Source organism: Peromyscus eremicus, chromosome 6 (genome assembly GCF_949786415.1).
Source record: "Peromyscus eremicus chromosome 6, PerEre_H2_v1, whole genome shotgun sequence".
Classification (NCBI taxonomy): domain Eukaryota; kingdom Metazoa; phylum Chordata; class Mammalia; order Rodentia; family Cricetidae; genus Peromyscus; species Peromyscus eremicus.
The window spans coordinates 71,778,568-71,796,942 of NC_081421.1; the positions used below are offsets into that span (position 1 = coordinate 71,778,568).

The 18,375-nt window shown below is 51.0% G+C and overlaps 1 protein-coding gene across 1 annotated transcript in view; it reads right to left on the minus strand.

Moving 5' to 3' along the window:
* Window positions 1-13,792, minus strand: part of Phgdh (phosphoglycerate dehydrogenase) — a 29,274-nt gene extending 15,482 nt beyond the window's left edge. The window contains exons 1-5 of the mRNA XM_059265947.1: window positions 13,533-13,792; window positions 4,326-4,477; window positions 2,697-2,762; window positions 516-570; window positions 318-416 (exon numbers count right to left, since the gene is read on the minus strand). Of these exons, the coding sequence (XP_059121930.1) occupies window positions 318-416; window positions 516-570; window positions 2,697-2,762; window positions 4,326-4,477; window positions 13,533-13,670 (510 nt within the window). The 5' untranslated portion in view covers window positions 13,671-13,792. The remainder of the gene's footprint in view (window positions 1-317; window positions 417-515; window positions 571-2,696; window positions 2,763-4,325; window positions 4,478-13,532) is intronic.
* Window positions 13,793-18,375: the final 4,583 nt, after the last annotated feature.

The following is an 18,375-nucleotide window of genomic DNA, read 5'->3' on the forward strand; positions in this document are numbered from 1 at the left end:
TCAGAGAGAGGAGACACAGCAAAACCTGTAGCATGACGGGAAAGGATGTGTGTCACAGAAGAACACTTGCTGGCCCACTGAGACTCCGGCTATGGATACCCAGGAGCAGAGGGACCTGTATCCAGTATTCTCAGCTTTTGAGTTCAAATGTCCCAATAGAGAGGTCAGCGGTCCCTTTCTCCCTGACTTAACTGCTTATTTAATAAGAGACTCTAGAGATCCGTGCATGACAAAGCCTCGGCGTCCCCCAAGCCTAGCTATGTCTTCAGATGCCGCTTCAGAAAGGCCCACGCCCAAAGAGTCTGGAAGCCTCTTACCTTCATTCCGAAGGACTGCATTCGGGCGGCCACCTCTCTCCCAATTCTGCCCAGGCCGAGAATTCCCAGTGTCTTTCCGTTCAGCTCTGTCCCCATGAACTGCAACCAGACAAGGCAAAAGGTAAAGATGTCCAGGTCAGGACCAAGAGTGGGGCTTGGGCGCTGAGCCCGCATGGGTGAGACAAAGCAACAGCTCACCTTCTTCCGGTCCCATTTGCCGTCTTTCATCGAGGCTGCCGCCTGGGGAATCTGCCTGCAAGGTAGCAGCAGGTTCAGTAGGTCACCCGACAGCCCAGGAAGATGGTGTGAGGACAGATCACACAGCTACCATCGGTCTGTCAGTCATTCTCCCGGGAGCCACACTCGACATGGGCGTGGAGGCTCAGGGTCAGGGACACTGTGTGCAAGGGGAGCTGGGCCAGCAAGAGCATTGGCAGGGCCTGACTCGGGAACCAGAGGACATCATCTCTAGCCAGGAGGCTGGGGCAAGACTCTGATCTACCTCAGCTGCTAAAGTACCAAGGAGAACGCATGGGTCTGGCAAGTTTTCTCCCGTAAGCAGTGGCCAGACGGCCACAGTTTACAGGGACAGATGTGCCAACCACTCCGGGGACTGTTTCCTTCCACATCAGGACCACTCTTGATGACGTCTCTTGTTTTAAAAGAAAGGGCAGTTGATTATCCTTCCCTCTTAAACCTCAAGACAGCAAATCTGAGGCAAGTGGGTACCACAGTCCCTTCCACTCTGCCCTAAATGATCCTGATACTTCCGACACGTCCACCACCTTTCCGCCTACGCCTTGAAACTCGCCCCACACCGTAGCCTATCTCCTTCTACTGGCTCCTATGCAGGTCTGAGTTGCCATGTCTTGGGTTGTTTCCCTTTCTGGATCAAACAGAGAAAGTGGCAGTTAGGGTGAAGTTAGAACTTAACCGTAGGGTTTGACTGTAGGACATGTCACCAAGACCGCGTCTGGGACAATAAAGAAGAGATGAGGAACGGTGTGTACAGTCCTTCTCTACGCTGGACTCCATGAGGAGTGCTGGGGTCCACACGACTCACCTCCTGAATGCAGGAGCTCATTCCTGCCTACAGGAGGCATTCGGGCTGAACCACTCGGCCCCGTCACAGGAGAGCAGCCTGAAGAGCGGAACACCCACCAGCTTATGAGTCAAGCACTTCCTTCCCAACAGGGTACAGATGGCTCCGTTTAGGCTCATCTCGGATGAGGGGCGTCAGTAAGGGATGCTGGGAGAGGGCTGCCTTCTCTACTTCACAGGACCCCGCCTACTCCTTGAGATAAGCTGGCCCTGGCATTGGAGGGAGACCATTCCTAGCTCTTCACCTCAGGGGTCGGGGTGGGAGAGTCAGAAAGTGGTGTTGAGAGACACTTCCTTTACTCTCTCAGACAAATGGGTCACCCAATTTAACAGAGCAAGCTGAAACTAGGGTATGGGGCTTGTACAGTCCTCCCCGAAGGGACACAGCTCAGACACGCGGGGAGACCTGGGGACCCTAGCGGAGACTTTTCCTGCTGTGCCCGCTGGCCTTGCTGCTCCCTCCTCCCCATCCCCCCCTCACTGAAAAGTCTGCACTGCTATCAAGGAGGCCTGGGAGAAGTTAGAGCAAACCCTAACTCCCCAGCAGGAGGGAGAAGATGGGAAAGAGAAAATCTTGTAGTCACAGCAGCCTCAGGCCCCATTTTACTGGAAAGCCTGCATCACAGAGACGTGAGAAAGGCCTGTGGAGTGTGTCATGTGTGCCAAACAACCGCTTGGATTGTTAGGACTTGAGTTCATATCGTGTGTTCCATCTACTTGGTCACTAGACTGGGGTCACTCCCCCCAGGAGGCCCACACAGCCCAGAATCCTGCCAGAAGAGGCTCCCTTAGATAGGAATCCACAGGTAGGCACATGAATGATGTTTATTCCATACATTACAATATAGGCCTAGAGGACAGGTAAACACTGGGAGCCATGGCTCAGCTGCCCAAACCAGAGTCTCTTGAATGAATTAACAGGAATTAAACCAAAAACTCTCAATGCTGAACAAGTTAGCAGTAACCTGGACACACACGGCACTTGGGGTACCGAAAGCGTTCTCAAGGTTTGGGGATTAGAGAAGGCACAGCATCCAGTGGGTGTGAGGAGCGGTCATGAGCAGGAGGAAGGGAAGGGAAGGGAGACGGTGTACACACTCTCTGTGAGCTTGGAGTTAGCATCCATTCTCCCACGCCTACTTCCAACCCCCCTGAGAAGCTACAAGGCATCTGCGTACTGAGACAGCTGTACCTTTTTTCTATGTCTGTCTGCTTGCCAAGCGGTAATCACTGACCTACCAGAAGGTGGCTGGATCTCCAGAGGAGTCAGGGACTTACCTGGCCAGGCACATGATCATCCCACAGGTGAGTTCCGCAGCGCTGAGGCTGTTTCCATTAGGGGTGCTAAAGACCCAACAGAAGAGAGGTCAGTGGGCCCAGACAAACCCAGTATTCTGTGCTTCCAGCCCCAAGCACCCATTCTGCCTTCTCTGACAGATACTCTGTTGCCCTAAGAACCAGGCTCCCTCGGCCCCCTGTCCCCAGGAAGAGGCCCTCCCTCAGACGCGCACAAGGCAGGGAAGCAGCTCTTGTGATGGGAAAACGGATGGGTGGTTTGGCTTGGTACTCTTTCATTTCAGGGTCCATCTATCTACATGCTCCTCTGCTCCTTCCTAGGGTGAGCCTCCGAACAAGTCTATGACTTTCGGGTCAGCCTGCTCTCGGGGAAACCCATCACCTTACATCACCTGGCTTGGATTAGGCACAAGACCTCTACCCGTTCCGTTTCTCCTTCTTACTCAATCTATTTTGAACCGAGAAAAAGCCCTACTCCTCAAAAACAACAAACAAGGCAAAACAAAAAAACAAATAATGTTGACAACGCCCCAAACCTAACACACATGCACCCTCCTGCTTCCTCTACTGGGTGTGGTCATTGCTAGAAATGAAGGTTACAAAGAGTTAAGAGACTCCACTAAAAAACAAAAGGACACCGGGTGGTGGTGGCGTTTAATCCCAGCACTCGGGAGGCAGAGGCAGGCGGATCTCTGTGAGTTCGAGGCCAGCCCGGTCTACAAAGCGAGTTCCAGGAAAGGCACAAAGCCACACAGAGAAACCCTGTCTCGGAAAAAACAAACAAACAAACAAACAAACAAAAAGGACTCTAAGAGCTTGTCTGTGCAAGACAACAGAGCTTTTAGCTCTCCCCCTTAGCAAGCGGCTAGCGTGCATCGGAAGGAATGGGGCTGGCGGACTGTGCAGGAAGAGAGAGCAGGGAGAACGGGTTATCCTTTAACACTTCCACCATCAGGTACTGACCTCTGTCAGTCCTTCTGTCAACAGTCCCCCACCCTCCTGGGGGCAGGGGAGAGGCACAGCAGGACTCAGGAGTCAGCAAAGTGGGCTGGGAATGGCTGTGTTACCCAGGTGCCTGATTCAGGACAGCGCCGCAGAAGCAAACTGGCCATGATCTTTGTCCCTGGGCATCTGCAAACACAGCACTAGCAGGACCCCCTCTCTTCTGGGGCCCAGAGTGCTAGGAAAGGAACTGGGATCTTCGCTTCAGACTGGGGCAGGGAAATGAAGGAAGAGACAGGAGGGGGCGTCACTCCATCAATAAAGCGTGTGTGCATCTGCACCGGGTGCAGAACCACTGTGCTAGCAAAGCAGAAGAGCCAGACTGGAGCAAGAAACCAGGGAAACCTCACCTAGAGTTTTCTGATTCCTACGCTAAGCTGCAGATGTGTGTGTGGGTGTGGGTGGGGGGGTAGGAGGGTGAGTTCCACACCCAGAGACTGCGGAACACAGCCTTGGAACAACCAAGCTCAACTAGACACCATCCTAGGGACCCGGGGCCTAGCTCAGACAGCACTCTGAAAGACCTTTCCTACCTGGCTCTCTCTCATTTAAGCATTTCTTTCCCTCTTTTTATTGGTCTCCACGCCCACCTCAGCTTCCACAACTTACTTCATGACTAGGATGCCCTTCCTCGTGGCGGCCTCCAGATCCACATTGTCCACGCCTGTGCCGGCCCTGCCCACCACCTGGAGCTTCTCTGCTGCGTTGATGATATCAGCAGTGACTTTAGTGGCTGACCGGACAATAAGGCCTTCACAGTCCTGGGCAGAGGAAGAAAGAGCCGGGATTCACATAGCTGTTCTGTGAGGTACCTGAGGCCTCTGGTGTGTTCCTGGTGGGCATGCATGCCCACTCATAGGCAGCTCTGCCTTCTTGGCGCACTGTAGGGTGATGTGGATTAGGACCTGCACAGATTCGACTTGGAATTGAGACTAGTCGTGAGATACAAGTGCCTTGCCGCCGGGCGGTGGTGGTGCACGCCTTTAATCCCAGCACTGTGGAGGCAGAGGCAGGCAGATCTCTGTAAGTTCGAGGCCAGTCTGGTCTACAGAGTGAGTTCCAGGAAAGGCGCAAAGCTACACAGAGAAACCCTGTCTCGAAAAACCAAAAAAAAAAAACAACAACAACAACAAAAAAAAACAAGTGCCTTGCCAGCACACTCCAGCATCAGCCCGCCAGCTCTAGGCATCTGACTCATCTTTCCCTAGATGGTACCCCAATAAATACCTGTAGCCAAGAGATAACCCATCCAGTGTGACCAGACACGTGTCTTAGTCAGCTCCATACACACTAATATTCCTGTACCTGGCCTTGCTCCACAGGTGAATTCCAAAGAGAGAATGGCAACATACACCAGTCTAGCTTGGGTTCAACTCTAAGCCGCATCGCTTATCAGAGAGGGAAGTGGGTTCCAGCCTCAGGTGTGTGAGAGGCCAACAAGACAGGCAGGGATAGCACCTGGCCGTCACTTCCTCCACTGGACTGCTGAAGAGCAGAGGTGGAATCCAATTCCACTCCTCATGCCCCTGGGCCAGGCACCTGGAATAGAGTCTGTAAATGCTGGCTGACTGAATGAGTAAGCACTGTGAATGGAAGACGTGCCTGCCAAAACAAAAATGCTTCCCGAGACAAGAACCCACAGGAAGGGAGCAGGGGAGGGCCGTGGGCCTAACTCATGCCATCTGCAGCTGCTCAGAGGTTCAGGTAACAGCACACTGAGAACACACATGTGAAAGTTAAGACCACGAATTCATCCTCACAGCTACCACACGTGGGCCAAGGCGGACCCCCAACTTGGGGTCATTCAGAAAGAAACGTATCCTACGTACTGTCTTTCCCTAGTAAGAACAGTCTTTGACCAAACAGAACAGGAACCCCCAAGAGAGGTAGCGGGTGAAAAAGTCCATACTCTGTCCTACATGGGTGGCCTCGGGCCAGCATAAAATGTTATAAAGGCACCAAGCAGCTGGTTGTGGGGGCAGGCACGTCTGTAACCTCCACACTTGGAGAAGCCCGAGGCAGGAAGATCATGAGTTTGAGGCCAGACTAGCCCTCATTATTTAACTATTAAATAAAAATAGACCAAGCAAACAACAACAAGACAAATGTCAATAAAAAGGCAACAAAAATAAAAGCACCAGAGGCCAAAGTTCAGGCAGGTCACTGTTTCAAGTTACCTCATTCTTTACCCCTCATCTCCTCCACAGGTTTTGGGAGAGGGTCGGAGTAATGGCCCCTCACACCCAGTTTCCCCAGAGCAGCTCTCTGTCAGGTCCTATGAAGAGCTTCTTGCATCTCTCCCCCAAGGCATGGATTCTGAAGACAGAAAGGCCCAAGAATCTGGCCCCTGGGGTGAGGCCCACACTGTATTTATTGTGCACAGCCTGGAACTGAGGAACAAGTGTGGAACAGTTAAAAGCTGAGAACAGAGCTGTTTTATCTCTGCTGGGGAAAGAGGGGTGAAGCTTGTGCTGTGGCAAAGGGTGTTTGTGCTGGGGGAGGGGTGGTTTAAATGTGGGAATGGACCGACTGCCCAAGAGCAGATATAGACTCCATAGTGACAGAATCCAAGGCTGGTCCAGGCAACGTGAGACCCGACCTTAACAGTTATACAAGCACTTCTCTGTAGCTCTTTATACTTCAGGCAGCCTCAACGGCCTGGTCAGGGCTGTGGCACAGCCCCCTCAGGCCACCTCAAGCCCCTTAACGGCTGTGGTTTGGTCAGAACAGAGTAGGAGATTCCAAGAAATATTCACGTGTGTCCCAAGCTCATTCTGCAAATGAGAAACACACACCCAGCCACACCTGCCCCCCTAAAACCCAGTCAGCTCTGTAAACCTCTGTCACCACACCCCGGGGCCCCAGTTCTTTTCTTTCTTCCACTGGCTAGGTCACTGGTAGGTAAGATGACCAAGAAACCATCCAGACCCTGAAGTTCAGTGACAGATACTCTAAAATCTGCCAACACTTGCCGTAGTGGTACAGCCAAGACCAGCCTGCACCAAGAGGGTGCTCCGACTTCTCCCTGTAGCACCCTAGCCCAATACTAGCCAGAGCCCAGTCAGAAAAAGAACACTGCTCCTGGCACACAGACGCCCACCAACCACACTGGCCCCAAAGAAGGATTCCCCTGCCTCTGACTGGATTTGATAGATGTCTGCTCCCTAACACTTCCTTATTGCTGTGACCCTTAGGGTGGGATGTTGGCTCACTTTTTCAGACGTTCAGATGAGCCGTCTCCTCCTCTCCTCTTTGTTTTGAGACACAGCTTCATTGTAGACCAGGCTGGCTCTGAATTCATAATGTAACCGGGGATGACTCTGAACTTCTGATCCTAAGTGATGGGATTTCCAGCACTCACTACCACATCCAGTTTATAAGGTGCCAAGGACGGAGCCCTGAGAAGGCAGGCAAACCCTCTACCAACTGGACCTACATCCCCAGCCCCAGACGCCCTGTGTTTAGCTGTCTTCCCCTTGACCTGCAGAGTCTGATCTCCTAGGCTTAAAGATTTCTATTTTGTTTTTTTTTCCCTGAGATAGGGTTTCTCTGTGAAAACAGTCCTGCCTGTCCTGGAACTCACTCTGTAGCCCAGGCTGGCTTCAACTCACAGAGACCCGCCTGCCTCTGCCTCCCGAGTGCTGGGATTAAAGGCGTGCGCCACCACCGCCCGGCTTAAGCAATGTTTTTTAATTCAAGTGTTCACCTGTATTCTTTTTGGTGCCCCTCCCTTTTCTCCACAGCCCCTTTAGCCTCAGTGCTGCATGCATAAGCCGCATGTGAGCATCTCCAGTGACGGACCCCATTATCCCCATTTTCCGGGTCAAGAAACAGAGGCTTTGAGAGGTAACCTGAACTAGGTCACTGTTACAGATCTGACGTCAGCCCCAAGAACTGGCATCTTTGATGCCGTAACTAGGAAAGAGACGGTGTCAGGATATCAAAATGATAAAGCCTGAGTCACAGGCAGGTGGTAGGTGCAGAAACCAAACTGGAAACGCTTCGGCTTGGAGGAGTGGGGAGATGCGAGTAACGACTTTTTAAAAGGGTACTTTACATCAAGCCCTGTGCTTCTCAACAGCCTAACTCATGGCCTCCATATAACAGACAGTAATCCAACACTAGAAGAAGCTGGGATGGAGCTCAACTCTTCTGAGAGTCCAAGTGTGCAGCCACTTCCCAAAGGCAGCATCTAGAGTCACTGTCAAAAGCATATGGTTCCTCCAGGAAAGCCTCTGAGGTCCCCAACAAAGGTCTGGGATCTTCAGCTACTCAACTAGCCAGGCTGCCGTGAAGACACAGCTATGGGACAAAGACCAAGGCCTCTAGAACACCCAGTGGCCTCTGGGTTGTGGACTAGCGCCTACTGATGCTTTAGAACACTCGTTACATCAACCTGATCAACAAGAGTGATTAAGGATCGCCAGTAGGTTTTGGAAAGGGAGAAAAAGTTGGAAGGACCAGGAGAAACATAAGAAACACAGCGGGAAATCAACAGAAACAGGAACCTAGACAAACAGATCTATGGTGTGGTGACTGAATACTCCAGCACTGGAAAGACTCGGGCAGGACGGTTGTGAGTTCAAGACTGGCCTGGTGACAGAGCAAGCCATTGTCTTCCAAACAAACAGTAATACTAACACTCACGAAGTAGGAACTTATAAAGGCAGGAATCAAACGGATGGGGAAAGACTGAACAGCAGTGCTATGAAGATTTAGAGGGAAAATGCTTAGATTTAAGAATCCAGATGAGCTAAAGAAATTTAAAACAAAGCACTAGAGAAAAGTGTATATTGGGTTTTCTTAAGATCTTGGGATGACAGAATCTTTTATAAGAAAGATACACATTGCAGAAACTGTAAGGAAATGGCCGTATTTCTAAATGTAAACCTCTGCATGGAAAACTCTCTCATAAGAAGAATGAAAGACAATGGTCTTCATATGGGAAGAAAATCCCATGCAGAACCAAAAATAACCACGCTCCTCCAGGGCAAAAGAACTCAGTAAAGTGTCCGTGAAGGCATAGGCTGGATGCAGACCTGTGCAAAGACCCTTCAACACCCGAGTGAGGGTGAGGAGAGCAAGGCAGAGCCGAGATGAGATGCAGGGGCTTGCTGTTACAAGTCTTCTACACGGGAGCCTGAGGACGGCCACAGATGTGAGGCTAGCCTGGGCTACAATGTGAGATCCTGACACTAAAAGAACAAAACAAGGGCTGGTGAGATGGCTCAGCTGGAAAAAATGCTTGTTGCACGATCCTAGGATCCTGCACCCAGGATCCCTTGGTGGGAGGAAAAAACTGACATCCGAAAGTCGCCCCCCCTCCACGCCTGCCCCTTTCCCGCACTCCCAATCACACACACACACACACACACACACACACACACGCACACACACACGGAGATAGATAGACAGATTTTTAAACCAAAAATGTAAATCTAGCAGGCATGGAGGCTGTTGGCCTTGGGTACATGGTGAAGCCCTGTCTCAGGAGAGAAAAGAGGTGAGTTTTAAAAGTTCACTTTGTGGGGCTGGAGAGATGGCTCAGTAGTTAAGAACATTGGTTGCTCTTCCAGAGGACCTGGGTTCCATTCCCAGAACCTACAGGATGGCTCATAAACATCTGTAACTCCAGTTCCAGAGGATCCAAATGCCCTTTTCTGGCCCCCTCGGGCACTAGGGCACCCACATGGTCCACAGACATACAAGCAGGCAAACATATCCGTACACATTAAATAAAAGCAAAATGTCAAATGTTCATTTCAGGTTTACTATTGGTACAAAGGAAACTGACCATTCCCCGTTGGTGAGCATGTGGAGAAAGGGGAGTGGACCCTGCACATCCTTTTCGGGGAGGCGGGCAACTGGGCAGTGTGTGGTGTAGCTGGACAAATACAATATGATCACAGTATGGTGGCTTAGTATGCTCCTCTGCAGCCAGCAAGCACACTTTAGGTAATTGATAACACACTAAAATATGAAACCTGCCCTGGAACTGGCCAACCCAGGAAGGGTCCCATCACAACTGACAAGCACAGGTTAGGGTCATAATCTTCCCACTCATTGTCTCCTCTAGGATCCAAAGCCCAGGCCCGGCCCTGTTCAAGGAATCCTGCCCAATCATTCCCCTGGGCTTGAGTACTCCCTCCAAGGCTGCCCCAGATTGAGAGACCACCCCCACAAGAAACAGCCGCTGCAGATGGTGTAGAGGCCTCAGGCCTGCCTTCTCTGACAGCCCCCGAGGACAAGCACAGCAACATTGCTCTGCTCTCTGGCTGGGTCTGCTCTGTGGGGCCATCACCCTGGCACTGTACTTTCCACCCACCAGTCGCAACCAGCTTTTGGCTCTGATAAACCCGAAGCTTCTCCAGCAAAACTGGCACAGATGTGTATCCAAAGTCCCAAGGGCCCAGAACCTACATTAGAGCCAACACTGGTCAGAGTTGGCCTCCTACAACATCAACTAGAAGCCAGTTCCTTGGCTTATTCAGTACAAACGTACTGAGGCCACCAGCCCACCCACCTTGTGCTGAGTGCTCAAACCCTGCGCTCCTAAACTCCATCTCTACGTAGCTTATGCCTCAAAGACTCCTTCAGGGTGTGCTGCCCTCTTTTACGTACACAAACTACTGAACAACCCAAATGTTCACACCTAACAAAACTCCTCGTGGAGTGCTGGGACGAGAATGCTCTCCTTGGTCATGCTTGATGCATGCCTATAATCCAGGGCTCTGTTCCAGTACTCCAACACTGGGGAAAGGGCAGAATTTAAGTTGAAGGCTCTCAAAATCGAATCCTTCTACCCCCACCCCCACCCCAGTGCCCGCTCTTTCCTCTCTGGGAATGCATGCACCTCCATACAGGCACCTCCATGGCTCTTTGCCTCTAATTTCATCTGGAATGCGCACGGTCCACATTTGCCTACAGACTCCGTCATTCTCACTCCCAGGTTTCAGAGCTTGGAAACACCAGGCCACTGATCTGCTTGATTTACGGCTGTTCCAGAAAAGCTATGCTAACTCAGCGGAAACCTATCCCCACCCCCTTTCTTCAAGTTCACACATGCTTCCTCTCCCAAGAGAACTGGCTTGGCCCTATGGGTAAGTCTATTGTTGTTACCACTTAGTGCATAGGGCACATTGGTCAAGCTCTCCAGGTGATTCCCCTGTGGTAGGGAATGCAGGTATGCCCTGGCTGGCCTGGAACACAGAGATCCATCTGCCTCTGCCTTCTGAGTACTGAGATTAAATGCATGAGCCATGACCCCTTGCCTCTCTCTCTCTTTTTTTTTTTTGGAGAAGGTCTTGCAATGTGGCAATCCTGATGTTCTAGCTTCTCAAGTGTGGCACGCTTCACCACATCCAGAGCTAAAAATTAACTATTTGCAAAGGGCTCAGTTGTATGCATGTACAACACTCTCTCTCTCTCTCTCTCTCTCTCTCTCTCTCACACACACACACACACACACACAGTAAAACCCTATCTCAAATAACAATGGTTATGTTGATGAATGAAAAAGAAGCCAACCTCTAATTTGTGTCTTTATATTCATATATTCACATACACACGTGCCCTCACACTCACTCCAACACACGTGACTGAAACCCCATATATGAAATAAGACACTACCAACATGGCTGTCTCTATTATTTTCTACAGCGCTGATCATGACTTAGGAAACTCAGTGCCCCCGGGTGCTGTGACTTGCTGACTGGCAGTCTACCACTAGGGGAGAGAATTATGTTATCATCTCCTTCTTGGGCTGAGGGCAAACAGCCAGCAGGGGCTAACCCTTGCTTCTCACTGCAAAGGTTGAGGTGGGGAGGGCAGGAGACAAGGCCAGACTACTCTGGAAGGAGATAAAGTGAGGAGGGAGGGTGGAAGTGAGGATCCTTCCGCGGGTTAGCCAAGATTAATTAATTGGCACTCCGCACCGGGTATTTTGCCAAGGCAGACTGAAGGCTGAGAGCGCCTCAAGGGGCCGGCCAGTCAAGTCAGCTGGCACCCACCTCTTCTAACCTGCCAAGCGTTTCCATTGCCTGAAAGCAGCCTGCATTTTAAGCACCATACTCCCATCCCCACACTTCCAGGCGTTTGGTGAGGCCTTGGCCTGCTCCTCACTCTCCTCACACCCCCTATTCCTGCCCCCTTCATTGGCTATGACATTTCTCACTGCCACTGGAAAGCAGCAAAGCCCTCGGCCAATGGTGCCCTGAAGGCCATTCCTGGCCACTGCTTAGATCTGAGAGCCAAGGTCACTGACACCAGGTGGTGACCACCCTGCTGGTAATTGACAAGAGTCACACCCCGAGCCCCGCCCACCCATACAGTCCCCTGTAAGTCCCTTCTCCCACTTTCCAGTCTAGCTGGAACTGTCACCTGATCAGTTGTCTCCGTGCTGGGCCCTGCCCCCCAAGTAACCTACAGTCTTCTTTCCTTTTCTTATCCAGCTTTCCAGATACAGTCTCATTCAGTAGCCCAGGCTGGCCTCGAACTCACAGAAATGCTTCCGACTCGGCCTCCTTAGTGCAAGGCACGAGCCAGCCAGTTCTTTCTCATGTTTCTTTTTCTTTTTGAGACAGGATCTCGGGCCGTCCAGCCGGCTGGGATCCATCTTGAGAGCCTTCTCCTTGCCTCCGGGGAGTGCTGGGGTTACAGGTGTGTGCCACCTGGCCTAGACTCCTCCAAGCTTCTTAAAGATCAGGACCAGAAAAGTCTGCGAATAAGGGTTGCTTGGGCACGTGGATATCAGCTTCACAGAGGAAGGGGAGGCGGGCCAGGGTCCTGGGAGAAACCGACAAGCGAGCTCCGGCAGTTTCCACGGCAGCCAGAGCAACCCCGCTTGGTCCCTGCGGTTTAAGGCCCCTCAGCCTGTCCAAGAGGAGGAGGCGCACATTCGCTTTGGCTGCAGGCCCAAGGCGGAGCACGTGGAACTTGGGGGGTGGGGCAGGACAGCTGAGAGGCAGCGAAGGAGACAGCATACCTGGATGGATCCGACCGGCAGGAAGGACAGGAACTGGAGAGAAGAGCTCACAAAATACCCCCAGCCCCACCGCAAACCTAAGCAATGTCACCCAATTTAGCAAAACCTTTTCAAGGGAAAGGAAGGGCAAGACTTTAAGTTAAAACGATCAGAGGTTTACCCCGAAGACTTGGTAGAAATGTTCTTTCCCGATGGTGCATGGGACAAGATTCTGATGGAGTGAAGTCGGTCCTGTTCGGTGATAAGGCCGACTCCAGGCGGCAGCCGCGTGGGCGGCGCGGGACTCCGGCTGCACCCCCGGCCCGCCCCGAATCCAGCGAGCGCTCCCCAGAGGCCCAGGGCCCGAGAAAGCGCGCCAAGGTCTTGCATCAGACAACGGGCGGTGCGAGTCCGCAGCCACAGATGCCACAGGACCCGCATTGGCATAGCCAGCGCCCCCTGCCCCCACCCCAGCGGCCTGCCCTGGATGGGGAAGGGTCCCCCCCGTGCACGAGGCTCCGCGTGCGACACCCCGAGCCGGGTGCCCGGAGGCTGGGCAGCCGGGCGCGAAGGCTCCGGAGCGGTTCTGGCATCCCGCGGTACCAGATGGGAGCAGCTACACTTTGCAACGCCGACAAGAAACACGCGGTTGCAAACAGCACGCAAAGTTTGCATCCTGCAGCCCGGGGCTGTTCATTCCTCTCCGCCTTTCCTCCCTCCCTCTGCTGGTCCCCAATCTCGGGAGGCCCCGGGACCAACAGATAAGACAGGGGAGGGCAGTCCTGGCACCCGTAAGTCAGCGGGTTTGGTCATAAAGATGCCCGGTGACTTCGCTCGTCTCCGGCTCGCCTTACCTGCAGCTCGGCTATCAGCTCCTCCTTGCTCAAGTTCTGCTTCTCCACTACCTGCAGCCCTCCATCTTGCAGGATCTTCCGGCAGCAGGGGTCCAGGCTGTCACTGATGAGCACTTTGCGCAGATTTGCGAAGGCCATTGCTGGAGCAGGGCTCGGAATCAGTTGCTCTGGGTGGGCAAAAACACTTAGGCCAGGAAGCTGTAGGCAGGACTGGCTCCGGTGACTGGGCAGGGTTCTCGATCTCCCGCTCCCCCTTTACCCTCCCCCCTCGCGCCAATGGTCTCCTTTTGATTGGTCAGAAATGCTTAAACTCTGCCGGCTCCGCCTCCCCCGGCGGAGCCTCCTACTTTTTTTTTTCATCTGCCCCTGACTAATTTCTATAGCTGCGAATCTCTTACCTGCACCTGGTGAGCTTTAACACACATGATTTACGCAGACTACCTGATTCATATCTGAAATAAACGGAGAAATAGGCGGTCTCCACAAGAGAACTAAATCTCATAGTAACTTCTTTCCTCTTTAGGGCCCATTCACTGGCCTGGGTATTTATAGCTTTGTAGTTGAACATGATTAGCGTGTGCAAGGCCGCGAGTTCGATCCCCAGCAACACCCCCCACACCCCCACACCCCCTCGTTCCTTAATCTCCACAGCATTTTTATGTGTGTGTGTGTGTGTGTGTGTGTGTGTGTGTGTGTGCACATGAGTTCATGAGTTCAGAGGACAGCTTTTGAAAGTTGATTCTTGCCTTCCACCATGTGGACTGCGGGATTGAACTGTTGGTTTAGCCTTGCCTGAGCCCTTTTAAGACTTTTTTTTTTTTTCTTTAAAGTATAAGGAGCAATGCTAGACATTTAAAAAGGTAGCCGTATACATCTGGTAGCCGAACACAGTACAGTACAAGCACAGACGGGGGCAAACCTAATTAAAAACAATGTGGAGGCTGAGCACGGTGGCACAACACCTTTGACCCCAGCACTCCATCTGCAGAGGCAGGTGGATCTCTGAGTTTGAGGCCAGGCTGGTCTACAAAGCAAGCTCCAGGATAGCCAGGGCTACACAGAGAAACCCCGTCTAGAAAAACAAAGCAAAACAAGCCAAAACAAACAAACAAACAACAACAATCAGTATGGCACTTCGTGAGATGTCACAAAGCTGTCAGCTCCAAGGTGATGGAATGAGAAATAATTAGTTTAATTGTTAATAATTCTTTCAGTGCTGGGAGGGCATAACAGACGCTCAGCCAGGGAGCTGCACCCCATCCCCTGTTTATAACTTAAATGATGCCCTTTTTTGCTTCTGAGGAGCCTGTGTTTTACATGTCAACTACCCCAAGTGTGAAACCACATCACCCAGCACACAGCAGGTGGCTTGAGAAGTTAACTTTTGAACAAAACATCTCCTGAACACTTACAATCTTACAACACGAAATGGCTGTGCTAGGCGCTCTTGGTAGGAAATACAGACCTGTTTCCGCTCCCTTTTGCCTTTTTATTACCTTATATTAATACCATAATTAATTATATAAATAATGTGCTCCATTTTGGCATTTTTATACGTGGGTGTAGTGTACTTTGGGTAGAGTCGCCCTCTCTGGTCTTAATGAAATGAGAATACAAAAAGAAATACCATGCAAAATGTTGACAGTTTATGTTACCTAAGACTCTGGGCTATAACCTGGATTATCGGCAGAAGCCACCATGCTCTGCAAAATGAGTGTGGCTCAGGTTAGCCTAGAACTGGGTATGTAGCCTAGGATGACCTTCGGTCTCCGCCTTCTGGGCTCTAGAATTACAGGTGAGTGCCACCACATCCAGTTTATCTGGTGCCGAGGATTGAACCCAGGTCTTCATGCACGGCAGGTGAGCACTCTATCACCTTGAATGCAACCTACTTTGAAGACGGCTCTAAGCCACACGAGAAATGAAACAAAACAAAAAACACTTAAGATAGCTAAGCTGGTGCTAGGTTAGTTGGAAGAGTGCTTGCTACAAATGCTAAATCCCCAGCGCCACATGGAACAGGCTGGATGTGGGCTCTTGGACCCTGTCTCAAAAACCACATGAGACCCTGCCTCAAAAAAAATAAAAAATAAACAAACACATGAGATATTTAAAAACTAAAGAAAATACCACATGATGTAGGTGTGGAAAGCTGTCTGGGTTGTTGGTTCAGACAGTATCCAGAGAGTTTGATTTTGTGTTTGTTTATTTATTAGTTTTTCAAGACGGGCTTTTTCTGTGTATCCCTGGCTGTCCTGGAATTCGAGGTGTGTGTCACCACTGTCCAGCTTATTTTGTTTTTTGAGACCAGACCTCAAGTATCCCAGCCTAGCCTACTTACCTGAGGATGACCTTGAACTTCTGATCCCCCTTCCAACCTCCACCTCTAGAGTACTCAGATTACAGGCCCAGTTTTTTTATGTGGGTCTGGGTATCAAATCTAGGGCGTTGTAAATGTTAGGTAAGTACTATATCAACTGAGCTACAACCCCAGCCAAGACTCAAAGTGTCTCACAGCTTCACCACAACTATGGGCCATTCCAGTGGGAGACCAGAGACAGGGCCGGAAAAGGCAAGAGCTGCCTATGCCTTGCCCTGAGAAACAGTTTAAACTTAAATCTAGATACAGTGTAGGCCAGGGATGAGGCAAGAGGATCACTTGAGCCAGGAGTTCCAGGCCAGCCTGGGCAGGGTGATGTGGGGGTGGGGTGGTCATGTCATTTATAAATAAAGTACAAGGGTGGGTAGTGATTTTATTCTTTCGAAGCTAGATGATTAATTTTTTTCTTTTTGGAAATGATTAATCAATCTGTTGAGTAAACTGAGCCCTGATTTTGCTATATGCACAGCATCCCTTACTATTATGCCCCACAATCTTACATCCAACCCAAGTGAGAAGATCTCTTTCATAACTGCATATTGGCAACTCCTCTGCTTGTGGGATTGTCTCCATCCACAAAACAGGAACTCTGACCTTCTTGGAAGACTTGGGGAAATGGTTTTGACCTTTTCTCTAGACTTTCATTCCCTTCCCTCCTCTGGGCCCAGCCCCTTGGGAAGAGAGACTCTCCAGGAACTACAGCTGCCCAGCTCCTCTGCCCATGGCTCTCGGGATAAGAGTAACCGGGGCTAGGCGGGCTCGGAGGGCAGTAGCCTTCATTTTCTATTTGGAACCCAGCTGTGACCTCCAAACCTGCATGGTGAGAAATAAAACAGAGAGTTTAAGGGGTAGAATATAAATGATTCAGCAGGGGTTGATTTTCAGCTTCTCGGACGGACAAGAAATTGACTATAAAAGTGCCCCTGCCAGCTTTTGCTTTCTTCTCCGGAATCTGAAACTGATAGCATGGAATTGTGTGTGGTGGGGAGGAGATAAAGCAGCACTAGAATTAGTGTAACGCGTAGGGCTTCACTCTCAGGCAGCCTGTCAGTTGGGGAGTCGATAGATATTTGTCAAAACTGCTCAGAGTCCCGAAAATGAAACTTCAGTTTAGAAAAACCTCATGCCAAACTGGCATGGTGGCACATGTAGGTGATCTTAGCACTTGGGAGGTAGACACAGCATGATCAGGGCCAAACCAAAACCAGTTCCAGGGCTGGTGGTGCACGTCTTTAATCCCAGCATTTGGGAGGCAGAGGCAGGCAGATCTCTGGTCTACAGAACTAGTTCTAGACTGCCAGGGCTACACAAAGAAACCCTGTCTCGAAAAACAAAAAACCAAACCAAAACATCAAAAACAAACAAACAAAAAGCCCAACCAATTCCAGGCTGGCCTGAGCTACAGGAGATCTTGTCTCAAAATAAAACAAGAAACGACTTCCTGTTTTCTGTGAGCCCTTGGGCTGAGGTTGGCAGCCCCAATGAAGATCTCTGGCCTGTCGGAGGGGCCTCACTGATGTGCCTATGACCTTACAACCTGGCCCCAGGTCAAAGAGAGGAGCCCCCACAGTGGGTCCTGCAGCTTAGCCTGGCTTACAGCTGCTCCACCTCCTTCACTGAGTGGACTTCTCCTTTACGTTCTAAGTGGAGTTCCTTTACGCTCTAACCGGTTGTAGAATCAGGGTTCATGAATGCCCCCCTAGCTATTCTCATGGAAAATTCAATCATGTAAGATCTGGTGTGTTGGGCTGGAGAGATGCCACTCAGAGGTTAAGTGCACTGGCTGCTCTTCCAGAGGACCTGAGTTCAATTCCCGGCAACCACAGGGTGGCTCACAACCATCTATAGTGAGATCTGGTGCCCTCTTCTGGCCTGCAGTGCCGGCATTCGTACAGGCAGAACACTGTGTACACAATTAATAAATAAATCTTAAAAAAAAAAAAAGATTTTAAAAAGAAATCTGGTGTGTTACTGGCCACATTCCAGTATCATGCTATGTGCTTTTTTTTTAACATGGTCTCTCTGCACAATTTTGACTTTCCTGGAACTCCCTGTATAAACCAGACTGTCCTCAAAAATCACAGAGATCCACTTGCTTCTGCCTCCGGGGTGCTGGGATTAGAGGTGTGCTCCACAACACCCAGCTCGAGCTATATTCCGAGAAGCTTTCCAACTAGCTTTGTGATGAGAAGGGGAAAGGAAAATGGGGGTTAACCTAACAGACTGGTGGGACAGGAGTGTCCACGGTCTCCTGAACTTAGGGGTGCTGTCTGGGACACTTCACCTGGTTCAACTGAGTCTTACTGCTTCCTGTGCTGCAGAGGATGTAAGCTATGAAGTGTGGATGGTACAGTAACCTTGTGATCCGGATGCACTGACTGGGGGCGGGGGCGGGGCGAGGGCGTGGCGTGGCGTGGCGGGGGCCGGGGCGGGGCCGGGGGCGGGGGCGGGGCGGATTTTGCT